This window comes from Phoca vitulina, unplaced genomic scaffold (assembly GCF_004348235.1).
Source record: "Phoca vitulina isolate PV1807 unplaced genomic scaffold, GSC_HSeal_1.0 scaffold7, whole genome shotgun sequence".
Taxonomy (NCBI): Eukaryota; Metazoa; Chordata; class Mammalia; order Carnivora; family Phocidae; genus Phoca; species Phoca vitulina.
Window position 1 is genome coordinate 40942813 of NW_022589710.1, and position 27192 is coordinate 40970004.

General features: G+C 45.1%; 1 protein-coding gene across 1 annotated transcript; it reads right to left on the reverse strand.

Annotated features, from left to right (window-relative positions):
- Positions 1 to 146: 146 nt before the first annotated feature.
- Positions 147 to 25771, reverse strand: SLC10A1 (solute carrier family 10 member 1). The gene is made up of 5 exons (XM_032405422.1): positions 25244 to 25771; positions 14605 to 14815; positions 5529 to 5707; positions 3387 to 3583; positions 147 to 1339 (listed from the first exon to the last, which is right to left on the reverse strand). Exons 1-5 carry the CDS (start codon positions 25597 to 25599, stop codon positions 1161 to 1163), a joined length of 1122 nt encoding a protein of 373 aa, XP_032261313.1. The 5' UTR covers positions 25600 to 25771; the 3' UTR covers positions 147 to 1160.
- Positions 25772 to 27192: the final 1421 nt, after the last annotated feature.

Sequence of the window (27192 nt, forward strand, 5' to 3'; positions counted from 1 at the left end):
TAAAAATAGTTGGGTAGACCTTTTCACAGATCTTTTTTTAAGAGTGTTAGTGACCCAGATTGGTAATTTTTTTTTTTTTTAAAGTAGGCTCCACACCCACCCTGGAGCCCAGTGCGGGGCTTAAACTGAACCCACAGATCAAAGACCTGAGCTGAGATCAAAAGTTGGATGGACGCTTAACCGACTGAGCCACCCAGGCGCCCCCTTCTCCCCCCAATTGGTGATTTTTGCTTTGGTATCAGGAGTATTGGTGGTCCTGAACATTGGGCAACTGATGCCCTAAAATTGTCCTTAGGGTTTCGATTGAACTTAATCATACTAAACGGTACAAAAATCACAAGTAAGTAAGTAGCCACAGTCTGTTATTTGCAAGTATTGTTTATTCTACCTAATGCTTATTTGCTTGCATATGAGCAATATATATGTTTCATTGGAGAAAATTCAAAATTTTAGAATTAGACTTTAGAGAAATCACTCATTTTGCAGTAGCTTGTAGTACTCTTGACTTTTGAAGGGGATCATACGAAAACCACTGACAGTTAATTGATGGGATAGATTAATGAATAATTCTGTGGATGTTCGGGTTTCCTTGTTTTCTGGCTTTTCCCTTCTCCCTCTGCAGTCTCCAGAAATGTCCATTTCACAAATTACGGCTGAGTTTTTGAGTTAGTCTTGTTTAATTGCTTTTGCATTTTCTGTCTGCTTTTGTACATTCAGTGTCATGTTGGCGTTCTCAGGAGCTTTAACCCCAGAAACGTCAGAAGGGAATTTTAAGGTTAGTAAAGGACTTTGGAAGTTTAAAATCTGGCAGCGCTCTGAGCATTTATTTCCTCTTCTCTGTCACAAAGGCTGGAATAGGATTTGGATAGTTGATTTTAGGGTAAAAGCCCCTATTTATTGGCTAGTTCAGAAGCTGAGTGCCTCTTATATTCCTATGGAACACTGTTCTGGAAATTCAGGGACAAAAAGCAGTTTTGGTTTCTGTTTTTCATAGGGCTGTCCTTGAACAAGTCTTTATTTTTTAAACAAATATCAACCTCTGAGCTGGGGATAGGTGAGGCTCTTCAGGTAGACTGTTCTCCCTTCAGGCAAGGTTTGTCAGTTCTGATAGTTCCTGCTGGCATTGCTAGAGAAAGTCGACACACGGCGCTGGTGGTCTTTCATCTTTTGCTCTCCTCCAGTTGATTGCACTGAATTGCCCTCTGACCAGAATCCACGCCACTGGGGGAAGGCGAGGCTGTGCAAGGGGAGCACTTCTCCCCTTTGTGGGTGCCATTTCCTAGAGTTCCTGGAATGGTTTCTTCAGTTTCAGCAGCTGTGTAGGTCATTTTTGTTTTATCTGGAAAGTTGAAAAGAGTCAAGGGTGGAGGAGAGCAACTGTAGTTAATACAAAGCTTGTTCCGTCAAAGACAGCACATCCTAGGTGTTAAGTTGTATTCTGTGGGGTTTTGTGGGTTTTTTCCCCATCTCTTTACCACCTAGCTTCCCGTGACTTAAACTCTGGGGGAAAGATTGGTTTTCCCTTCAACATCCCTACTGGTAATCCTACAAATAAGTCTAGGATTTATTGACTCTTCGTCACTTCCTCTCTAGCTTCTTGGTACAGGCAATGGCGTGGGAGAGGTACGTGTTCCACAGGGTTGACTTGGAAAGGGCAGGGATGAAAGAGCTTTTAGGGGGTCTTCTAAGTGGAGTTCCCATGCCCCCCTCTTGTATTTGGACACCGATTTTCCTGCCTGTATGGAGGTGAGTGGTGATCATAGGACTCAGGGTTCACCTATCTAAGATAGATTGTCCCCATTTTTGTAGAAGGGTACAGGGTTCAGAAACACAAGAACGAGTCTTCACTCTGAGCACAGCTGCTTCAGCCCTTACAGTGCATTAGCTCCAAAGAAGGTCTTCTGAGGTGCATTGTAGCCCTGCAAACTTGGGAATCTGGTTGGTTGGTTTAGAAGCTTCCACCTCACACTACTTTTGCAAGACAGTGGAGACTAAAGACTTAATGGGCAACAAATTTGAGTTGCTCTCAGGTAAGCATCAGACTAGATTATTTTCCACAACTCTACTGTGTTTTTGTTTTTTAAAGATTTTGTCAGCACGCAGAAGCAGGGGGAGCAGCAGACCGAGGAAGAAGCAGGTTCCCCGCTGAGCAAGGAGCCCGATGTGGGACTTGATCCCAGGACCCTGGGATCATGACCTGAGCCGAAGGCAGATGCTTAACCAACTGAGCCACCCAGGCATCCCTTAAGATTCATTTTAGAGCATGTGCTTGCAAGCGGGGAGAGAATCTTAAGTGGATTCAACTGAGCACGGAGCCTGAGGCGGGCATGACCCTGAGATCATGACTTGAGCCAAAGTCAAGAGTTGGGTGCGATACTTAACCAACTGAGCCACCCAGGCCCCCTTCCACTGTAGTTTTAAACCAATGCTTATAAAGTTAGGAAGTACAGTCAGCTACTTATGGTTTCTTTTTGGCTGCTTGATGAGATTCTGTCTTAATTGTAAATCCACATTAGCTACCAAGAGAGAGAATGAAGTCCCCCCGGGGAAGGTTGTCTTCCTAGGGTTTGAGTCCATTCCCAGGGTTTAGAAAACATCTTGAAGGAGCCCCTCACGTTCATGGGAAACAAGATCGAGTTGAAGGATATGAGTGAGTATACTGTTTAGAATTCTACTGAAGTACCTTACTGAGCAAGGTTTCCTGATTTGGAAAAGTGACATTTGCAGTTGAAGTCCACCAAGAGGAAGGGTCATAGTAGGTTTCCTTGAGGTTTATTATGAAGAGAATAAAAAAAAAATGCTCTGAACATCTTAGAAAAGAGGTGCTGTGCTATTTAGAAAGTAATTCAATAGTGATCAGACTAAACAAACTAGATAATTGTAATCCTGTAATAAACTTGTTTACTGTGTAACCGGAATTGGGAGTCTTTTGGCTCCTGGCTTATTAGGCTACATTGCTTTAATGTTTTTTCATTAAGGAGTGCCAGTGGTGTTTGGGTCTAACCTGGTTCTAAGAAGAACCTAGTCCTAAAGAAAACTGAATTTTCCAGATTTTGAATAGGAGCACTCACACAACTATCTCACAGCTATTAAATATCTAAGACATAGAGTCTTCCACGGTCTCCCCAGTTAGTCAAAATTGCCTTATTCCAATGAGGGCAAAGTCTCTCCACAGTCGATTCTTCCAGCTAGAAGACCGGCTGGAGTGCAATTCATGGAAATAGCCCTGGCTCTTTGAAGTCCTTTCCTACTTCTGGTGCTACCTGGTTTCTAGTGACTTGGTAAGAGTTGAAGCCCCATCTAAAAGGTACCTGCCAGAGATTTGTTTGCTGGCAAGGATCAGGTCCAATATGGGAGAATGCAAAGGAGAATGATTCAATACTCACCCTTGGAAGGCTTGATTTTCTCATAGCACCGAAAAATGAAGATGAGAAGAACCCCTTCTCCAAGCTGGAAAATCATGTAAAGGAGAGGGAAGAAGAAAAGCGGTCCAATCTCTTCGGGGGGGAATGTCACATTGAGAATGGTGGAACAAAGCTGAACATTTTGGCATCCAGTTTCCATGCTGACAGTGCGGCTGCACCTGTGTAGGTTAAAAAAACAAACCTAGCCATTATTTCCTTAGAAGGGACGTGAAGGTGTGAATTCACTTGTCCATCTCCCTCCCTCCCCAAATTACCTAAAACCCATTGAATGAAGGTGGGAGTGCATGGTGACTGGTAGGTTCATGGCAGGGAGTTTTTATGATTAGAGTTTGAGTAGCTTAGAGATTTACCATTTGTCTGCTTCTGCAGGCAAATTAAAATTTGGAGAGATGTCTGGCTGATGAGGGATGAAAGTGTGAGCCAGTATCATTCATTGGCTTGTTCTATAGAGTTTACATATGGGACAGTTGCAGTATGAACATAAGTAGAAGATGGTCTGAAATGCCTGGGGACCTTGTCCCGTTTCCTAGTTTCTGGTTTGAAGATCTTTAATTCCAAAACCATAATGATTACAAACTTGAGGGGGCACCTGGGTGGCTCAGTTTGTTGAGCGTCCGGCTCTTGGTTATGGCTCAGGTCATGATCTCAGGGTTGTGAGATCGAGCCCCACATGGGGGCCTTCGTTCAGTGGGGAGTCTGCGTGAGATCCCCCCCCCCCCCCCCCCCCCCCCCCCCCCCCCCGCACACACACACTCGCTCACTCAAATCTTTAAAAAAAAAAAGATTCAGCCCCATTATCTATCTTTGGAATATACTCTTGGTTTTGCTCTCGTTTTGTGGACTGAGGAATGGGATATTTACGTTTACTGAATACACATTTATTGAGTTGTGATAGTAGTGTTTTAAAATAGTTACTAAAAATTTCTGAAAGCTGTCTCAGCACATTTATTATGGGGGAACTAATTACTCTGATGGCCCTTGATTATGTGGGCATTTATCACTGAAAATTGACATCTAGTGGTCATTGAAAGGTCATTGAAAGCCTTTTAACTCTAATCACATGCTATATCCTATAATAATTTGTTCTTTATTAGTGTAGTTCTTAAAATGGATAATTCTTTAAGTTGTATTTTTAAAGCAATTCAGTTTGGGGGCGCATGTGGGAGGGCACTAGGGTGCTACTAATGTTTAGACTTCTGCATAAGTATTTGTTTATGGCTGAAAAGAGGCAAAGTTTCTGAAATGTACTGCATTATGTAGACAGTGTGTCTGATAATCCTACACCAGATTGTTAGGCTGACTGTCTCTGAAAATAGCCCCTGAGTTTGTGAATTGGATTAAAGTACAGCAGAGGTCCATAGCCACTTCAACTCTTAGTGCCACTTAGCAGAGCTGTCACCCAGTGGTGTCCTTGTCAAGACTAAAGCCTCGGCAGGCAAGGTGGAAGAGTGGAAAAGGAAGATGATCATCACCATGATGACACGGAGCTACTCCAGAGTCGTTTAGCTACCAGATTTCAGGAGGAGATGGAATCTGGGCTCAGGAGGGAGCACTTCGTCATGAGCTGTTGCTCTTTGGGTTATTAGATGTTTTTGTTCCTAAACCATTTAGTAACTTACTCCAATGCTTCTCACTGTCCAAAGTTCCTTGTTCAGTTGATGCATTTGTACATACTGCCAGGAAAATGCCTCCCCCGGGTTTTGGATCTTACCCTTTTCCCGAGAGAGCAGGACAAGAATGAGGCCGGTGGGACGTTGAGATCTAAAATAATACCTACTGAGGGGCGCCTGGGTGGCTCAGTTGGTTAGGCGACTGCCTTCGGCTCAGGTCATGATCCTGGAGTCCCGGGATCGAGTCCCGCATCGGGCTCCCTGCTCAGCGGGGGGTCTGCTTCTCCCTCTGACCCTCTTCCCTCTCGTGCTCTCTATCTCTCATTCTCTCTCTCAAATAAATAAATAAAATCTTAAAAAAAAATAATAAAAAATAAAATAATACCTACTGAGAGAGAGAGGCAGAGGGAGAAGCAGGCTTGGCAGGGAGCCTGCTTCTCCCTCTGCCTCTGTCTCTTAGGAATAAATAAAATCTTTAAAAAATAATACCTACCGTCCATTGAGGCGGAAAAGCGTAGAGAGGATGTAGCCCAGCAGGAAGCCGATGAAAGGCATCAGGGAGGAGGTGGCCAGCAAGTGTGGTGTCATGACAAACATGATACTCTTGCCCACATTGATGACAGAAAGTGCTATGATGGCCACGCTTAACAAAAGCATGATGATCTTCCCTCCCTGTAAATGAGGATAGGAAGAAAAGGCAATTAGAAGGGTGGTAGGGGATAGGGAGGAGCAGAGAGTCTGAGGAAGCATGGGTGGGTATCAAAGGTGGGAAACATTTTAATGAAAAAATGGTATTTGAAGAGGGAGTGCAAAAAAACCTTTATCTTCCATCTTTTTGGAATTCTTAGGGGTAGCTAGGAAGCTTCTTGGACAACAGAGACTTAATATTTTTGTTACTGTTGACTGTTAAAAGAACAAGAGAGCCAGATATTTACCAGCAAAATGAATTCTGGAAATCGATGAAGTGCAGTTTGGGACAAGCAAGCTATGGTGAACCGGAGCCAAGTGCTGAGAACAGGCCACTAGGCTTTTAGAGAGGACAAGCTGGGAGGGGCTGTTTCGCTGAGTCCTCATTGGCAGGGCTATTGCTAGGCCAGGAGAAATTCTTCCTCCTGCTGGGGTATGTAAAGTAAGCTTTCTGTTGGGTAATGCAAGGTATGCTTCTTTTGGCCATTGGCAGTGCAGAAGAGCTCTCCCTTCAGGGCTTCTGGACTCCATTTTAAATGAGGTTTTCTTTATTTTCACATTTCTCCCTTTCGATCAAGTTATTTCTTCAAAAGCATTGCTGATCAAGAGTCAGGTTTTTTATATTTAGTAGTTGCATCTGCTAAAGTGGCTTTGTCCCTCGGTGCCAGGAAGGACTTCCCTGGTTGTTGTGTCCCACGTTGGAAAGGGCTACATTGGACTAAGAACGAAGGGTGTGAGGGAGAACTCTAAGGCATTTCCCATCTGAGGTCTCTGTCTTGCCAGGATTGTAAGCGTTGGAGATCATCTTGAAGTCTTTGAGTTAACATCTCCCTATTGGTGTCACTTCTGTAGAGATTTGACAGGCAGTAAGTACAAAGTTTAAAAATGATTATATAGCAGAATAATGAGTTTGTACGTTTGATAGTCCTAAAATAGGATCCCAGAACTAAAGACATCCAGCTAAAGAGGTCATAGGATTGGGATGCCTGGGTGGCTCAGTCGGTTGGGTGTCTGCCTTCAGCTCAGGTCATAATCCCAGGGACCTGGGATTGAGTCCTGCGTCAGGCTCCTTGCTCAGCGGGGAGCCTACTTCTCCCTCTGCCCGCCACTCCCCCTGCTCGAGTGCTCTTTCTCTCTGAAAAATAAATAAAATCTTAAAAAAAAAAAAAGAGGTCAAAGGATTGATGGTTATGGTTGGAGAAATTTTGAAACAAGGTATGAGAACACGTGGCCATAAGAGCCTAACCTGATAGGTCTCCCAGTTATAATTTGGGATAAAAGAGAAATTGGTTACAGGGAAGGGATCTCTGACCTCATGAACAGATCGCAATTTCTGGTGACAGATCCAACAGGAAGTTTCCCCCCTTTTACAATAGATTGGGCCAAGAAAGGGAGGAAATGAGGTTAAGAAGCAACATTGAAAAAAAAGAATATAGGCCTAATCTCATCATCTTGGGAAAGCTGTCTTCTTCAAGTGTCATGTGCTTCAATTCCTGGAAATCATTATTTTTACGTCACGAATTGGTATGCAGGTCCAGTCAGGGTTGGTGCTTTCTTTAGATGATCCAAAAGTCTGTTCCTTAGTTTGGTGGCACAAGAGTTTGTGAACAGTACCTGATAGGGGCATTTTCAACAGGGTTGAAGAGAATCTTGAGCTGTCTTTTCCAGTAGATGAAATCTTTGGATGGCAAGGTGTGATAGTTAAAATCTTCCTCTCCTGGGAGCCCACTGTGGGAAGATTACTAAAGCATGGCAAACAACAGACTATAGATTTAGAAGGATTAATGGCAGTGCCTTTGGCCATGGTATTTGAAGGGTCCCTACAAATTTTGCCAGTTGAATCTTAATGATGCTGTTTGTTGAGTCTTAATGATGCTGTTCGTGTGTTCAACTAGCCCTGAAGATGGAGGGTGGTAAGCACAGTGAAAGTGTTGTAAAAGTAGCTGAACGGCACAGACTTGTCAAAGCCCTTGACTGGTGGAGTGAATTTCCTGGTCACTATGAAGTTCGAGGGAGGTTGATGATCTTTAGTAGGATTTTAGCCATAGAAGTAGCAGTAGCCTATCTACAAGGGAAGGCTTCAGTCCAGTGAAGAAACATACAAACCATTACCAAGACATATTTATATTTGTGAGATGGAGGAAGCTGTATAAAATCCATTTATCAAACCTCAAATAGTCCATTCGGCAGTTTGAAGTGTTGGGGAGCAGTGTGGACAGGTTTTCTTGAATTCTATTTTGGGCAGGTGGGTCAAGCAAAATAGGCACTCTTTGGGACCTTGTTACTATTTCCCCGCTAGTATTGGTTCATGAAGACTTTCCAGTAGTCAGTAATGGGAACTTTGAGTCTCTAGCAGTACTAGATTATTATTTGGCCAAGCCAGAGTTTGTTGTTGTTGTTTTTTAATTGAGCTATCAGTTAATAGATTTCTAATACTGTTTTTCCTTTTCTGGGGCCAGTTGTTGAGCATCTCTAGTCAGTTTTTCTAGATTATCATTTGGGGGAAATCCTTTTGGACCATGACAGAGGTTTGGTTGTTGGTTCCTTTGAGAGCAGCATTCTTTGTGGAAATATCAGTGAGGTGGTTTCCTTTAGGTTCCAGGGAATCAGGTTTAGAATTCCCAGGACCTTGATGATGGCCAAGTGGCTGGCAAGAGTATGGCATCTAATAATTCCTGGACATAAAGGCCATTTTTAGTTTTATTCTTGTTAGAAATGAGGAAGCCTTGCTGGTTCCATAGCATTCCAAAGTCACGAGCTACTCAAAAGGCATACCTACTCTCAGGCCAGTGGGAGTCCCTTCAGGGCTTCCCAACTGTATTTTGAATGAGATTTCCTTTATTTTCACGTTACTAAGCCAGCATGGCTTCTGGTTGACATCTTTGGATCATGGATTTTTCAGTAAATGCTGTGACTTGGAAGGAATGAGACTATTCCGTCCTCCCACAAGTTTTTAGTTACAAATTAGAAGTTTTCTTACAAAGTCATTATCTCTGGAGCCTGTATACACATATCTACCATATTACCATCACTCGCTCCAAATATTTTGGAACTCAGAAGTTATTCTTGGAACCTGTCATACTTGTCTCAAATATCTCCATTATGGGTACGGACTGCATCCATTTTAGGATGAATTTGATTTCTGGAAGTTGCCAAGAGTCATTTGAAGTGAAGCTGGTAAAGGTGGGTGATCAAGCCAGGTAATGTGATTTTAGACCCCAAGTGATTTATAACCATAAAGGGGCAAGCCTACTTTCTTAAGTGACCTGCAGATTGGATATGAAGGAAGTTACCAAAAAAAGTTTCAGAAATGTTCTGGGTAGTAAGGCAACATCAGAAACAATGCAGGTTCACCCTGCCCCAGGTGAGTGGCTATGAAAGCAGTATTTATTGGGAACAATGGTATGTTTTCATTTATTTTAGAATTTGCTTTATTTTAAAATTTGTTGCATCTTACATACCATTTTATTTTTATTTTTTTATTTTTTATTTTTTATTTTTTTAAGAGTTTTTTTTTTTTTTTATTTATTCATGAGAGAGAGAGAGAGAGGCAGAGGGAGAAGCAGGCTCGCCAGCTGAGCAGGGAGCCCGATGCGGGACTCGATCCCAGGACCCTGGGATCATGACCTGAGCCGAAGGCAGATGCTTAACCATCTGAGCCACCCAGGCGCCCTACCATTTTATTTTTAAAAAGATTTTATTCATTTATTTGAGAGAGAGAGAGAGAGAAAGACCAGAGCATGAGCTGGGGGAGGAGGCGGGGAGCAGAGGGAGAGGGAGAAGCAAACTTCCCGCTGAGTAAGGAGCCCGATGTGGGGCTCCATCCCAGGACACTGGGATCACGACCTGAGCCACCCAGGTGCCCCCATCTTACGTACCATTTTAAATTTTCAATAGGTGAATTTATGATGAAATTAACAGTAAGACTTTTTAACGTGTAACATAAGAATAAAAGCTTTCAAAGTGCACTCACATGTCTATGCATTTTAGAGAATGACACACCAAAGTGATAAAGTATATGCATAAATTTAAGGCTCTTTATCCCTCTAATCTTTTGAGTAAAGGAATATATAGCAAACTTCTGTTGAATTTACCATGTTATTTTCTAATTATTAGGTGTATTGCTTCCAGTTTCCAGTTCATTCATGTGACATGTTTCCTAGTAACATTTTAAAATTGTGATAAAGGGCACCTGGGTGTCTCAGTCGGTTAAGCCTCTACCTTCAACACAGGTCTTGTGGTCTCAAGGTCCCTTCTCAAAGGGAAGTCTGATTCTCCCCCCCCCCCCCCCCCCCCCCCCCCCCGTTTGTGCTCTCGCATACTCTCTCCCTCTCTCTCAAATAAGTAAAATCTTAAAAAATAAAAATTGTGGTAAAATGTATATAATACAAGTTGCCATTTTAACCATTTTTAAGTGTACAATTCAGTGGCATTAATTACATTCACGAAGTTGTCTTGGTAACATTTTAACATATTGCTCAAATTTCAGCTGCACTGTTTTGCATTTCTATGTTTGAATCCATGTTGCAGCTGATGTGATCATTTAAAGATTTTTATTTGAGAGAGCATGAACGAGGGGGAGGGGTAGAGGGAGAAGGAGAAGCAGACTCCCTGCTGAGCAGGGAGCCCGATGCAGGGCTGGGTCCCAGGACCCTGAGATCATGACCTGAGCTGAAGTCAGATGCTTAACCGACTGAGCCACCCAGGTGCCCCCTGATGTGACCATTTAAATGTCACCTGTACCAACTAATGGTTCTACCCCAGGATAGGAAGGACTTTCACAGACCTCATTGATAACCACATGTTTCAAGTTGTATTGGAAGACTTAACTGATGAATTGTCCAGTTTGCATTTGGATTGATTTCTCCTTTTGGATTTTTCCTCTACTCAATGACCAAATAGATTTTGTCCCCATCAAGAGTGTAATGGGTAATGTAGGGGTCATTGGGCTACAGAAATTGTCCATGAGCCCAGAAATCCTCTTCTCTGTGGGCAGCTGCTCTATTCCCTCACTCTTGTTCTTCCACTCTGGGGTTGTAGAGTGGTTTTGAGCACAGATGTTGGTGTGACCCCGGTGTGAAGGTTGGCTCTGCCAGTCTGTAGGAGCGTAAGCTTCGCTCAGTTGCTCGACCTTTCTGAGTGAGGTGGACAGCTCAGCACCTGGCATATAAGAACTGACTCACTAAATTGTACCTCTTATTTTTCACGGCTAAAGGAGAGGAATTGAACATCCCAAAGCTTCCTGTCACTCTCAGTCCCGCCATTTGTCCCCAGCCTCCTGCTGAGACATGAGGCCATAGGTAGTTGCTTCTCCACAGGTCACCATGTTTTTTGCACCAGCCGACTGCACTGCTCTGTGAAAGCTGCCTGAAGCTGTGAGGAGAGTACATTCACAGGCAGCCAATCCATCCGCGTGCCGGTGGCCCGGGACATGATCTAGCTCACTCTGCCCACAAAGGTGGCCCACACAGGTTGCTGAATGGCCAAACTAAGAAGATCATCTCATTTAGGGAGTTTGCAGAACTAGAGAGAAGGCAGCAGAAGCAGAGGCAAGTGTTAAAAGACACAGCAGCCTGACAGCGGCCGAAGCCGCCAAGTTGGCAGACACGCGAGACGGAGGTAGCAGCAGGGAGGGGAAAAGCATAGGGGGCGGGGCTGAGTCACCGGAACAGCACGACCCTTATTTAAGGGTGGTGGATGGCTTGTGGTAAAAGTGGACCATGTCATGCTGAGGTTCATCAGCCTGACTGCATAGAATTGAATAAACCCTGGCATGGGTTAAGTTAAAGTATTAGTTGAATTGCCATCCCAAATAGAGCATCCTTGAAACTGTATCTTGGCCTATCTAAATGTGACCTCCCACAAAGTAATGCAAGGGATGGAGCAGTTTGAGCAGATGCCTTCTGCCAAGAGCCAGTTATCAGAAGTTGGGTAATTGTGATTTGAAAGTCTCTAGAAGGGTTAAGTGTGGAAAAAGGCGGGGACGAGTGTTTGCTCCTTTTTCAACTTATCATTCACTATATCTTATGCAAGAGGGAGATCTCACTGGACTCCATTTCTGCTGTTGAATTGAGTGGCAGGCGTGTAACGCAACAGGAATAGGAGCCTGACTGATAGTCCTGGCTCTGCCATGTAAGTTCCCTGGGCCTCAGTCATTCCATCTATAAAATTGGAATAAGGCAGGAGACTGAACTTTATCTTGAAAGCCCTTCCAGCTCTAATCTGAGATTGTTTCTGCATCCTCAGATGAATACTTTTAATTAAAGTTACTCTGAGTTAAAAAGGAGACATACATTCTTATATTAGTTGTGACTGGCAGTATAGTCCTTGGCTTTGTCACCTATAAAATGGGGAAGAGCAGAGTTGCATTAAATGATACCACGGGTCATTTCACATTTTTAATTTTTTTTTTTTTTGCATTCCTATACCTCCACAGATTATCTTGAATAAAATTACATGATAGACACAAAGGTTTCTGGGGTTTTTTCCCCTGCTAATGTGGGGAGTGTCCCAGGTGGAGGGAAGGACATGTGCAAAGAGAAAAGAGCTGGGACTGGAGAGGCTGGGGATAGCAAATCAAGAAGGGCCTGGAAAGCCACATTGGGGAGTTTTAAAGTTTATCCTGGAGAGCGTACAGAACTGATGAGGTGTTTTAAGCACAGTAAGAGAGACACAGTAAGAGTTTGTACTTTCCATCTCCATCCGCAGGTTCAAACTGGATCAGGGAGCCAGGTTAGAAGGCTGTTTCAGTTGTCTTGTGAGAGAGGATAGTGGCCTGAGTGGATGATAGTGTTCTCAGAGATGGGGAGGAGTGGATGGATCCAAGTGACACAAGGCAGAATAGATAATCTCCTATTTAGGTGGATATCAGAGGGGATGGAGAGGGGACACTGAGAACGATTTAACGGTTTTGTGGCTCAGGCAGCTAGGCACATGGAACGCCATTCCTTGAGATAATCACATGGGGAGGAGCAGGCTTGGAGAGGAGATGGTTTTAATTTAAGACATACTGAGTTTTAAATGCCTGACGCATATTCAGGTAGAAAGATTGGGCAATTAATAGATGGATTCTGGAGTCAGAAGAGAGTTGAGGGCTGAAGATGGCATTCTGGAAGTCATCAGCTTGTGGATGGTCATTGCGATGGACTAGATCTCATGGTGGGGAGATCCTGGGCTTAGGGAAATCTGGCAAGAAAGGCAGAAAGCCTGGGCTGGAGGCAGAGAAGTAACTTTCACCAGATGAACTCACTAGAGAGTCAAAAAGAAGTGCCAGAGAGGTAATAGGAGAGCAGGAGTGCCCGGATCACCACAGCTGAGGGAGAAGGCTTCTGAGAGGGAGGCGATGGTCAACCATACCAATAGTTACTAAAAAGTTAAGGACGAACTGAGAAATGTCTGTTGGATTTGGCAAAGAAAGTAGAACAGGTGGTCATCATCATGCTGAGCGGATGGGAGACCAAGGATGAGAGAAGAGAGGGATTCAAGTAGCTGAGACTAATTGTTGAGGGCCTGTCACTTGTGAGAGCGGCCCTGGTGGGTGTGGTGGGAGTGGAAGGTGGCGGGGGGCGGGGGGGGGGATGCAGGTGCAGGGAGGGATGTTTCCTGAAGCATGGGTAGGGGAGGAAGGGCAGGTGTTGGAGCCCAGTAAAGGTTGTTTTTGTTTTTGTTTTTATAGCTAGGAAAGAGGTGAACCTTTATCAATACTGATTGTGAAGAACCAACCAATACAGAGACTTAAGAAATGAGAGCAGAGGTGGGGGAGGCTGGGGGACTTGGGGATCATCATCAATAAAAGCAGATCTCTGAGAAGCAAGAGTGGAGAGAATGGATGCTGCCCTTCAGAGCTGAGGTGGGGTGATGGAACATGGACAGGAGGAGGAATGACTTGACCAGGTCTTCCAACAGGGTGGAAGGGGAGCTGTAGCCACGGTATCAGGCCTGGGCCAGGACAAGGGCAAACCTACCCTGGATGACGGTAGTGTGAAAATTGAAAAGTCCTGAAAACTTGACTTACATTTTCTTTGTCTCAGGCCCAAAGCTGCTGCCAAGCCTTGAGCTTCCAAGCAGCAGGCCTTGTAGGCTGGCCTGAGGCAGAATCCTTCCTGAGGACGAGCTTGGAGCCCCGGCCCTGGGGGATGAGCAGTGAGCTGGAGGGGGAGACTGACAGGGACTGAGCTCCAGGGTTACAAAGTTGGTAGACGGTCCATCACAGCACTCCCAAGAGTCTATGATTCTTCTGAGGGCAGGGAAGTGGCATGATGTCCTGTGTGTGACCACAGTGCTCCTCCAAGCCCCCTCTACTCCTCTCCCTCCCGTCCCACACCTGAAATGCTGAGAGTGCGTACACTGCCTCTTCCCCTGTTTTCCTCTGGCTTCTCATCAAGTCCTCCAAGTTGGCCCTCGTTCCCCCTGAGTTCCTTTATTCGGGCCTCTCCCCCAGGCTGACCCAAATCCTACCCTTTCTTCATGGTCTACCCTCACCCGATCTTCTTGCATTCAGCCAATACTTAATTGTACACTGTATTTGATCTTATTTGTCATGTGTTATCACTTCACTTTCTGCTAATATCAGACTCATTGATGACAATGAAACCTCAGAGTATAGCATAAAACTTAGCATCTAGTAGGTACATAATACAAGTTTTTTATTATGAAAATAATGATCATATAATTGTGTGTGGTATTTTCCTTCTTCCTCCTAACTTTTCAAAGGTACTCTCATGTACATTACAATCCCATGAAGTAGGTGTACCAATAGTAGACCCTTTTCTTTTTCCAATAAGGAAGGAAACAGACACAGGAAAGCCCAATGACTCTCCTCAGGCAGTACACTGAGATGATAGTGGTGGTCTTGCTCCCTGCCCAGGTCCCCAGGTTCTTACCTTGTGGACATAGCGTACATATTGTGGCCGTTTGGCATTGAGGAAGATCCCAATGGTGCAGGGAATGAGAACCAGGACTAGTGATATCACAATGCCTTTGTAGGGTATCTTGCTCTTCAGATCCCCATCATAGATCCCCCTGGAGTAGACATACAGGAGGAAGGGCATCATGCCCAGGGCAAAGAAGGTGGAGCAGGTGGTCATCACGATGCTGGGGGGGAGAAGCAGGAAGAGAACAGAGAGCGCCCGTTAACATAGACTGTTCTGTTCATTACCTCCTATGTGTCAGGCACTGTGCTAAGCATTTTACATACATTAATTTCTTTTTTCCAGTAGGCTTAGGAAATACAGGCTACAGGTTGATATTCTCAAGTTCTTTACTTTCTGGTTTGTCTTTACATTATTTACGATAAATAGAGTGTGAGTCCCAGAGCCTGGATAATATATCTTCTCAGCTCTAATCTGTATCCTAATTGTACTATTACCATTTCCATCTTCCCTCCAATACATGTTAGTCCTGTATAGGGAGAGGCCTTCCAGAAAGGCTGACTGAAAGAATGAAGCAGCTAGGGAACATTGTTGTATTTGTGGATATTCATGTGACAATATATGGCTCTGGCTTCCATTCTTGTGGGAAGGTTGGGCATGAGGGGTTGGCAAGACCCCGGGAAAGCCCCACTAAGTGTATGTCTCTCCTCCCCACAGCCCTATTATCTATCTGTACTTCTTCATTGTTTCCATAGAGGTGAAATATAGCTTCAGTGAACATCAAGCATGGCCTAGGTCAAAGGGTCCAGAGTATAGCCATCAAGGACAGCAACAGGTAGAGGTATCACTAGGAATAAGCAGATGTCAGAGGTGAGGAGAGACCCTCAAAGAATATTGTGACCTAAATAATGGGAAAATCCTTCTTCCATGAATATCTAAAACACCTAAACACATATTTGAGCTTGTAGGAAAGTTAGGGAGGTTTCCAAGTGCCAGCAACAGAATGCAAAGGAGTTGGTGGGTGAGCTCATGCTGAAGCCACACTGTGTGGAGTGGGTAGGAGGTGGAGTTTAGTCTTGGTTATCTGGAGGCTTAGGCTTTCATGATAAAGGGAGGGACTAGAACTGAGGTCTATATTTGTGAAAAGAGGAGAGTTGAAACCAAGAAATCAATAATAACTATTGGAAAAATAAAGTATCTAATAATTTCATGTGTCAAATATAAAATCATAATGGAAAAAATATTTGGGACAGAATAATAATGCAACACATATTTTAAAACACATGGGAGATGACCTTGGATTCACAATAGTTTCTTAGAAAATGACATCTAATAATGGAAAAAAATATTTGGGACAGAATAATAATGCAACACATATTTTAAAACACATGGGAGACGACCTTGGATTCACAATAGTTTCTTAGAAAATGACATCTAATACACAAATATAGACTCAAAATGGATGAAAAACCTAAATGTGAGACAGGAATCCATCAAAATCCTCAAGGAGAACATAAGCAGCAATCTCTTCAACCTCAGCCACAGCAACTTCTTGCTAGACACATCTCCAAAGGCAAGGGAACCAAAGGCAAAAATGAACTATTGGGACTTCATCAGGATAAAAAGCTGCACAGCAAATGACAGATAACAAAACCAAAAGACAACCGACAGAATGGGAGAAGATATTTGCAAATGACATATCAGATAAAGGGGTAGGATCCAAAATCTATAAAGAACTTGTCAAACTCAACACCCAAAGAACAAATAATCCAATCAAGAAATGGGCAGAAGACATGAACAGACATTTTTCCAAAGAAGACATCCAAATGGCCAACAGACACATAAAAAAGTGCTCAATATCACTCGGCATCAGGGAAATACAAATCAAAACCACAAAGAGATACCACCTCACACCAGTCAGAATGGTTAAAATTAACAAGTCAGGAAATGACAGATGTTGGCGGGGATGCGGAGAAAGGGGAACCCTCCTACACTGTTGGTGGGAATGCAAGCTGGTGCAGCCACTCTGGAAAACAGTATGGAGGGTCCTCAAAAAGTTGAAAATAGAGCTACCCTACGACCCAGCAATTGTACTACTGGGTATTTACCCCAAAGACACAAATGTAGTGATCTGAAGGGGCATGTGCACCCCAATGTTTATAGCAGCAATGTCCACAATAGCCAAACTATGGAAAGAACCCAGATGTCCATTGACAGATGAATGGATAAAGAAGATGTGGTATACATATACAATGGAATATTAGCAGCCATCAAAAAAAATAAAGAAAGAAATCTTGCCATTTGCAACAACATGGGTGGAACTAGAGGGTATTATGCTAAGCGAAATAAGTCAATCAGAGAGAGACAATTATCATATGATCTCACTGATATGTGGAATTTAAGAAATAAGGCAGAGGATCATAGGGTAAGAGAGGAAAAAATGAAACAAGATGAAACCAGAGACGGAGACAAACGATAAGAGACCTTTATCTTAGGAAACAAACTGAGGGTTGCTGAGGGAAGGGGGCGGGGGGGATGGGGCGGCTGGGTGATGGACATTGGGGAGGGTATGTGTTATGGTAAGCACTGGGTGTTGTGTAAGACTGATGAATCACAGACCTGTACCCCTGGGGGGGGGGGCGGAAATAAGTGTCATGAAACAATAGTTAGCCTTACTAGAGATGATGCACTCTGATATTTTTCTCCTCTTCTAGTTTTAAATCATTTTAAAATAAAATAAAATGGTGGTAGAGATCCTCCCCCGAAAAGAAAGAAAATGACATCTAGAGCACAAAAAAAAGAAAAAAATAAATTTGAGTTCATCAGAATTAAAAACATTTGTGCTTCAAAGGACACTATCCAAAAAGATATACCAATGGCTGACAAACATATGAAAAGATGCTCCACATCATTAGTCATTAGAGAAATATAAATCAAAACTATAATGAGATCACCATACTCACTAGTATGGCTACAATAAAAGTGATGGATAATAAGTCTTGGAGAGGATGCGGAGAAATAGGAATCTTCCTGTGTTGTTGCTGGGTTGGGCAGTAACCATATGACGCAGCAATTCTACTAGATACATAGTCAAGAGAATTGAGAACATATGTTGACACAAAAACTTGTATACTTATGTTCAGAGCAGTATTATTCATAATAAGCAAGACGTGTAAAACAATAAAAATATCGACTGATGAATGGATAAGTAAAATATGGTGTATCCATACAACTGAATATTATTCAGCCACAAAAAGCAATGTATTAAGTACGGGCACATGTTACCACATGGGCGAACCTTTTTTTTTTTTTTAAGATTTTATTTATTGGGGCACCTGGGTGGCTCAATCGTTAAGTGTCTGCCTTCGGCTCAGGTCGTGGTCCCAGGGTCCTGGGATCGAGCCCCGTATCGGCTCCCTGCTCAGCTGGATGTCTGCTTCTCCCTCTCCCACTCCCCCTGCTTGTGTTCCCTCTCTTGCTGTGTCTCTCTCCGTCAAATAAAAAAAAAAAAGATTTTATTTATTTGACAGAGAGTGAGCGCACAAGCAGGGGGAGCGGCAGGCAGAGAGAGAAGCAGATGCAGGGCTCAGTCCCAGGACCCTGGGAGCCTGATGCAGGGCTCAGTCCCAGGACCCTGGGATCATGACCTCAGCTAAAGGCAGACGCTTAACTGACTGAACCATCCAGGCGCCCCTCACATGGGCGAACCTTGAAAACAATATGCTATGTGAAAGAAGGAGAAACATAAAAGGCCACATATTGTATGATCCCACTTCTATAAAGTCTATGGAGACATGAAATAGATCAGTGGTTGCCAGGGGCTCGAGTGAGAGAGAAATGTATAGTGATTGCTAACTGGTTTCTTTTTGGGATGATTAAAATGTTCTGGAATTAGATACTGGTGATAGTTGTACAACCTTGTAAATATACTGAAAACTACTGAATTATACACTTTAAAAGGGTGAACTTTATGGTAAGTGAATTATATCTTGATAAAAAAAATAATTAAATCTGGGGAGCAACTAAAATCATTCTTAGAGGAAAATTTTTATAGCCTCAAATGTTTATATAGAAAAGCAGAAGACTAAAAATGAACTAAGTATCTTACTCAGAAAATTAGAGAGAAACAGTAAAATCAATGAAAATAGAGGGAAGAAAATATTAAAGTTGAGAGAATAAATTTTAAAATTTATATAAATTGAGAGGATCAATTAAACCAAGAGCAGCTTTTTTTTCCAAGTCCAAGAAAAGACACCTCTGGCATGACTAATCAAGGAAAAAGAAGGCAAAGATTGATTATATTGGGAATGAAAAAGGGTACATAATTACAGACACATTAAAGATTTTAGGGAGTTATAGAAGAAACCAAGGCCAGTTTTGTACTTTTCATTTTTCAGCTTGGATTGAATGGACAATTTCCTGGGAAATATAATCTATACAAACCAACTCAAAATGAAGCTGAAAACCTGAATCAACTTAGAATCATTGAGGACATGAAGTAAGTAGTGAAAACCTATCCTCCAAACCCCACACGATGTGTATAGTTTTATAGCAGACTTCGATTAGACATTCCAAGTATAGACTCAATATTATACGGAGAATACAAAAAGGGAAACATGCCCCAATTATTGTATGTAAATAGTATAACTTTATTAAGGTTAATTTTTTTTTATTTAAATTCAATTAATTAACATATAATGTATTATTAGTTTCAGAGGTAGAAGCAGACTGCCCCCTGAGTAGGAAGCCTGATGTGAGATTCCATCCCAGGACCCTGGGACCATGACCTGAGCCAAAGGCAGACGCTTAACCGATTTAGCCACCCAAGCACCCCGAATAGTATAATGTTAAAATCAAAGCTGCAAAAGGACATTATGAGGAAGGAAAGTTAGGGGCCATTCTCACCCATGAACAAAGAAGAAAAAATCTTAAATAAAATATTAGCAAACAAATCTAGCAATGCCTTTACAAAATAATTCAAAGAATAAGATGGGTTTATCCCAGCAATGTAAGAATGGGTTAACATTAGACAATCTACTGACATATATCGCTGTATTATCACATTAAAGAAAAATGGTATGATCGTTTCATAGCTAAGAAAATTGTCATTCAACAAAATTCAGTGTTCATGCATTTAAAAAATTAGCACAGTAGCAGCAGAACAGAATTCCGTAACCTGAAAAGGGTATCTATCAAAAATCTACAGCAAACAGTACATTTTATGGTAAAAAATTAGAAAGTTTCCTCTAAGAAGAAATATAAAGGAAGGATACCTGTTACCCACCTCTATTGTAAATCACACTACACATATATATATGTCTTTGCTAGCACAGCAAAACAAGAAATAAAAACTATATAGGGCTGGGGGGAAAAAAAAGAAATTAAATTTTCACGACATGCCAATGATTGGACTGTCCACAGAGGAAATCCAAGTGAAATTCTACTACAACTAGAAAGTAAGAGAATCCATGAGTTTTTTAATACATCAACAATATGAAAAAATCAGTTGTGTCCTAGGAAAAATAACTACGACATGGTTTTTCTTCCCCCCCACTCCACCACACGCCAGGACATGGATTTTTAAAAAGAGATACCATTTAGCAGATGTAACTACACTTACTGTGGTGAACATTTTATCATGTAAATAATTGTCAAATCGCTATGCTATACACCTAAAGTTAATATTTTCTCTCAACTATATTGCAATTTAAAAAAAAGAAATGCCATAATATTCACAAAATCTATGAAGTGTTTAGAAACAAATCTAACAGAGACATGCAGGATCTTTATAGAAGAAATTATAAAACTCCATAGAAAGGTATAAAATAAGGTCCTGCCCCCAAAAAGAAAAGCTATATCATTTTCATGGATGGGAAGACACAATATTATAAAGATGGCCTCTAAATTTTTAATCTATTAATCAAAATTCCAGCAATATTTTTTGTAGACTTGAGACCTAATCCCCAAAATCAAATGAAGAGTTAAGGGTGAAGTGTAGCTAACAATTTTCTTTGTCTTTTTTTTTTTTTTTAAGATTTTATTTTTTTATTTGTCAGAGAGAGAGTGCACAAGCAGGGGGACTGGCAGGCAGAGGGAGAAGCAGGCTCCCTGCTGAGCAAGGAGCCCAATGTGGGGCTCCATCCCAGGACCCTGGGATCATGACCTGAGCCAAAGGCAGACACTTAACCAACTGAGCCACCCAAGCATCCCATTCTTCTTTTTTAAACGGTTTTTAGTCTATTTATTTGAGAGGCAGAGAGAGAGAGAGAGAGAGCATGGGGAGGAGCAGAGGCAGAGGGACAAGCAGAACTCCAACCCAGGACCCTGAGATCATGACCTGAACGAAACCAAGAGTTGGACGCTTAACCAACTGGGCCACCTAGACGCCCCATAGCTAACATAATTTTCAAGAAGAACCAGGTGTGGGGACTCACCTTTCAGATATCAAGACTGATAAAGTCCCTGTAATTAAGAACTGGTACTGGTGGTACTGGTGCAAGGTAGACACACAGACCAATAGAAGAGAGGGCTCAGACAAAACCCATGCATGTTGGTGAATTTTATCTATGTGAGAGATGGAATTACAAATTACCAGAGAAAAATTCACTCAGTGGTACTGGGAATTCTCTCTTCATCTGGAAAAGATAAAATTAGGTCACACTATACGTAAAAGTAAGTTCTAGGTTGAAAATCTCCATGTGAAAAGCATAACTTTAAAACTTTTCAAAGAAAATGTAGGGGAATATCATCATGACCTTGAGCATAGTCAATGATTTCTTAAAGGAACCCTCCCCAAACACAAACTGTCAAGGAAAAATATTGGTAAATTTGACTAAATTAAAATAAGCACTCTGTATTATAAGACATCATCATCAAGGTATAAAGACCAGCCCCAAACTGTGAGTAGACCATTGCAACCCACAAAAAAACAAATAACTAGAAATCAATGAGAAAAAACACAACAATCCCATAGAAAAATCGGCAAAGGACATATTTCTAGAAGAAGACCAATGGTGAAACAGTCATTGGCCAAATGGCCAATAAACATACGAAAAGGTGCTAAATCTCCCTTGAAATCACATTTACAACTGCTGTGACTCATTTCACTCTCACCAGATGGCGCACGTTACAAAGTCTGACAATTCCGAGGACAGATGAAGACAAGGAAAAAGAAGGATCTTCATACGCTGCTGGGGAAAGTGTGAAGTGCAAGGACTACTCTGGAGACTTATTTGTAGGTGTGTGGACCCCACCACCTAGCAGTCCTGCTTTGATTATATGCACTCTCACATGGGAGCATGGGGCACAGTTACAAGAATGTTCAAAGCAGCAGAACATGAAATCCACATAAATAAACGTCTGCCAAGAGAACAGATACATTCGAGCAAACTGCACTGGGGCTCAAATGCACTGAAGTAGCGATTCTACTCATATGCCTGTATCTCCAAAAAGCAAGTTGTCAAGTGATCTGGCCAGTATGGCACTGTTTATATAAAATTTAAGAACATGCAACTACAACAATGTGTCTTGCTTATGGATATATACAAATAGGTAGTAATAGTGTAAAAGGGTCTGTGCTCCCTTGGGGTGGGTAGCGGGGCACCAGATTGGGGAGGGACACACGGGGGCTACGGTGCTAGCTATTGATCTCTTCTTGGGAGAAAAGCCACACACAACTTGTGTGCTTGTTTTGATGCCCTTGAACAGAGGAGTCATGCTTACTTTGGCTTGGCATGTCAGAAGTTCTGGAATTTGCTCTGGGACATGGTGTGCCTTGTGACTCAGGGGGATGGAAACCATGCTCCAAGACCTCCAGGTACCTCCGGGATCACTGTCGTGATCCTCCCTTTACCGTGAGAATCAGGGAGGGGAGGTGACTTGCCCAGACTCTAGCTCTGAGGTCCGAGCTTGTTCTGGCAGAACAGTGTGGCCCTGACAGCCTCTGGTGAAGTGTGAAATTCCTGGTTAGGCTTCCCACGTGGGGGGCGGGGGGAGGCCTGCGGGCTGGTTGAACGTGAGGGGCAGCAAAGGCGGTCGGAAGAGCTCATGGCCCTCTGGCACTCTCCTCGTCTCTGAAGAGCCAAGCTCACTTCAACTTTGAGGGCATTTTCCCTGGCCTGTGGGCCCCCTGTACCTCGGGAGCTGGTGTGTGGTGGCAGCCGCGAGGAAGGAGCTGCCCTGGCTGCCCTCCCCGCGGCCCAGCCTCCCGGAAGGTGGCCTCCGGCCTGTGAGGGCGGCCACCGCAGACTCACCCCAGCTGTGAGGAGCAACACCCGCAGGAGAGCCTGGGACTGGCTCCAGACGCCACTTTCCCGCAAGTTCTGGGAAACCTCTGGCAAGTCTCTGGACTTCAGCTCCTGGTCTATAAAGCGGAATCGGGGTCGTCAGATTCGCCCCAACTCTACAGGGGAGATCGTCTAGTGTTGTGCTTAGAGAGAGGTCCTGACTGGTAGCCTCTGACCCGGCACATACTCCGTTCGGCTTGCACAGGGCTTTAAAAAAAAATGTTAATGAGTGGCCAATAGTGAAAACTTTGGAGTTTTCCTGTAAAAAGGGAGCTTCTCCCTTCTCTTGTAAAGCAGGAAGCGGGCGGCGGCGGCTCCGCGCTCCCACAGAGCACCCACGGCGGAGACCCGTGGCATCCGGCCTGCGCGGGGGGGGGGGGGGGGGTCCGTGCCCCACGGCTGGCGGGCCACCTGCAGCCCCTTTGTTCCCTTATCTTCATGCCTGGCCCTGAAGGCATCTGAGTGAAAGGACAGGATTTGGAGCCTCCCAGACCTTGGACAAATGTATTAGCTTCTCTGTGGCTCAGTTTCCTCATCTTTAAAATGGGACTCCGCACAGCACCTCCTCCCAGGAGGCCGTATGAGGATTTCACGGGAGGTGCTTGCTGCAGTGCCTGGCTGTTTTGTATTATCGGTATCAGTTCATCATAATTAACGTAAGGAGTTGTCCCAGATGAACTCCAGTTGTCAGTTAAAGTCTGGCAGCCCGTGAAGGGAGATGGTGACGTACATGCTCTGCTGCTGGGGTCTGAGGCGTGGTTTCATGCGCGTGGGGGCTTGTCTGTGGGAAGGGGCTTTATGGCAGAAGGCGGGCATCCCAGCATTTCTCTGTGGGGTCTTCGTAGAAGTGAGCGTCCCCAGAGGCCCAGGCAAGGAGGCCGAGCAGGAGGGCAGGAGGGCTCGTGTTCCTGCGGGGCTGGAGGCTGGGCTGGTGGTACGCTCGGACCTGGCAGAGGCAGGCATGCTGCAGCACCTCACTGGCACCCACGGGCTGCTGAGGCTGGGACATCTGGTCACTCACACCTACAAACACCCCTTCTACACTGGGATGAAGCTGCGGTCCGGGTTTCTCAGGACACAGGGGCTGCGGTGAGCCTTGTCCACAGGGCAGATTGAAGACGGAGGGCTTGCTTTGCAGCAGGAAGGATTTGGATCAGATAGAGGGAAGAATTTCCTTACAGGTAGTTGAACATTGAACATGTTCCCATGGGAGACTGTACAAGCCAAACCCCCTTTTGTGCCTGTCTTCCCATCAACTGCCTCAGTGAGGGCTGAGTCACAGGGTAGAGAGTCTGGAGCTCAGAAGGTGGGTCCCAGTGAAGACCCACTCACTCTTGGTTTTTCACTTAAAGATCGGTGGCCTTACTCTGCATCACCTGACTTGGCTGGTGTGCTTAGCACGTTTGGCAGGGAGCTAGCCCGCACAAGCAGCTGCGCTGTCCGAACCCACTGCCCTGCCTGGCACGGGATGGGGTCTCCACTGGGGACTGAACCTCGGAGGGGGCAGGCTGGAGACGGAGGCTCACAGAGAGGCAAGGGCTTTTGCTGGTGATTTTCCCTCAGTCAGCATGGGCTGCTGCTGAGGCTGGAGCAGGTCTGAAATGGCCTCACTCTGGCGTTCTAGATCAGAGTCCCACCTGTTTGGAAGGACAGGTGTTCAGCCGGCCCCTACAGAAGCGAGCCCAGATTTCTGCTGTGATGCTTTGGGTGAGGGGTTCTACCCCTACCAGTTTGGCTGAGGTGCATGTAGCCCAGCATGGCCCGTGCCAGGACTGGGGACCTCTAGAATCTGCCTGGTTATGTCTTTGCATGGATGTGTTCCTGTGTCTGATGGGCCCATAGGGGAAGTTAAGAGAAGCCATCCCATATGCCTGGAGAGCTGGAAGGATCTTTGAAAAGTCTTGCCTGTTCTACAGGGATGGGAAGGGTCTTTGGTTCTAAGCCACCTTGATCTCCCTGGAGAAGTTTGGAACCCCTGTGCACTCCCTTTCAGATCTCTGGCCTCAAAGCAGACAACTTGCCTACCACGGTAAGGGGGCAGAGCTCCCCAGAGGCCTCTCGGGTTTAAATAGTACTCCTTCAGGTCAGTTCTTGTGGCCCATCTGAGACACCTCTGGAAGAAAGGGGGTTTTCAGGAGGCCTCTGGACTAGCTGGGCCCCTTTGACTTGGTGCTTAAACCAAGATGTACCCCAACTCCTGTCTCCAGCCCAGCATAAGCTCTGGCCTCAATGCCCACCACCCCCAGCCCTAGTATCCACCTGACCCCCACTCACTCCCTGACTTTGACCCTGCTCTTTCCCGAGACTGTGACATCTCTGGTGCAGCTTCCATCCCCAGGCGGCTCCCTCCTTACCTCCAGTCCTACCTGAGGTTCATGTCCCCCTTCATGGCCAGACTGAAGACGTTGGACAGGGTCCCGCCCGGGGAGCAGCCACAGACAAGGATGGCCAGTGCCTCAATGTTGTTTAGCTGGAAGACCTTGCCCAGCGTGAAGGCAGTGAGGGGCATGATGCCATACTGCGCTATCAGGGCGATGGCCAGCCCCTTGGGCTTCCAGAAGTGAGCCTTGATCTTGCCGAATTCCATGGTGCAGCCCAGCGAGAGCATGATAATGAGCAGCAAGAAGACCAGGATGACGCTCAGTGCCTTGTCAGTGGGGCGCTTGCCGAAGTTGGGTGGGAGGGTGAAGTTGAGCGGGGCAGTCACATTGTGGGCCTCCATCTTCCTGCGTGGCTGCTGAAGGCTGGGGGACCCCGCACACCTCTTGTTCTCCACTGACTCCCTTCCCTGCCCAGTCTTTGCTAGGTGCCTTCTTCAGTCCCCTCCCAGGGCAGCAAGCTTCAGGACAAAATGTGGCTCTGGGCAAATAGAAGGATTATGCAACTGCTGGTGCTGTCTCTCTGGCTGCGGCCCCAAAGGGGAGAGAACCCAGAGCCTTATCTGCCTGGCCTTCCCTGCCCTCCACCTCCCGCGCCTCTGCAGCCTTCCCAGCCGTCACTCACACTTCCCTCGCAACACTTTGCTACCGCTGGGACAGGAGAGCCATTTCTCTCCTTCGCCGCCCACTGAGCGCACTCCACAGGCCTTCTGTCCCGGGGGACCTGTCCAGGGCCTGCACCGATCCGGGTCTGGTCCTTCCTGTTCTCTGTTCAGTCCCTGATGCCTCAGTTCTCATTTAGGGGAAGATGCCCTTCCCGTGCCCAGCGGGTCACCCCCATCTGCCCCCAAACCCGGGTAGTGAAACAGTTGAGCGTCACAGTTCCTTGCTGGACAGAGGTAGCCGATCTCAAGGGGCTGTGGGACAGGTGTGCTGCTGGCTTCCGGGAGGCGATGGGTCCGTGGCTCTTCTGGAAGATGACAGGGGCCCGTGTCCTTCTCGCCTATTCTGGGGAAACCCTTATCTTATTCCCGAACCCGGACAGAAAAGGTCCCAGGGGGAAGAATATGCTCTGCAGAGCGTAAAGCCTGCTGGGATGGTGAGGGGCTTTCAAGAAGCTTGGGGGGCTTTTTCCTTAAAAGGCAGCTCTCAGGGAACCCTTGCCACAGAGATGTTTGTGCCCCAATTTCCCAGCCACCAGCAGCCTGAGTTGCCCCATTGCTTGGGAAACTTGCTGAGAAGGAAGCAGGAATGCACAGGCTTTTCTCTCTGATTTCCTGACTGCTCTCCTTGCACTCTGCCCTTGCGTCTCAGGCTGGGAGCCAGGCTCTGGGCGGGCAGAAGTAGAAAGAGGCGCACACGTAGGGCAGGGCCTGCCGTGTGTGAGTGAGTGTGAGTGTGTGTGTGTGTGTGTGTGTGTGTGTGGCAGGCTAGCTGAAGACAAAGCACAAGCTGACACCGTGCAACCTCCCCCCACTCCTGGGTGGGACACGTGTGACATCTTCCAGGGATCTCCCAACTATCTCAATGTTAATACCTTGCTAGAGGGGAAAACAACCTTAACTTGACAATGGCCAGGCTTCATTATCTTGTAGGTCCTCTTTAGCATACGAAAGTTCTTTTAAAACCTCCCTTTTCCTTACGTCCCCCAACTCCCGAGGATATATATAACCAGCCACTCCTCAGGACCCGGCGCAGCCTCTCTTTCTGCCATGGGTCCTGTCCCCGTGCTTTAATAAAAGCACCATTTCGCACCAAAGACGTCTCAAGAATTCCTTCTTGGTCGTGGGCTCTGGACCTCACCCCACCGAACCTCACCTATATTTCAGAACCACATCACCTCCATCCCAGGGGCAGGCGTAGGACAAAGGAGCAGTCTTCAGAAGAACAGTCACCTCTTAGCTGGGTTGGAACCCATGAGGCCTGAGTGGGGTCTC

Coding starts and splice junctions, on each gene's coding strand:
- SLC10A1 (XM_032405422.1), bottom strand. CDS start 25,599: ATGGAGGCCCACAATGTGACTGCCCCGCTCAACTTCACCCTCCCACCC. Junction 14,816..25,243: donor AAGGGGGACATGAACCTCAG/GTAGGACTGGAG, acceptor TCTCCCCCCCAG/CATCGTGATGACCACCTGCT. Junction 1,340..3,386: donor GAAAATCAAGCCTTCCAAGG/GTGAGTATTGAA, acceptor TCAACTTTCCAG/ATAAAACAAAAATGACCTAC.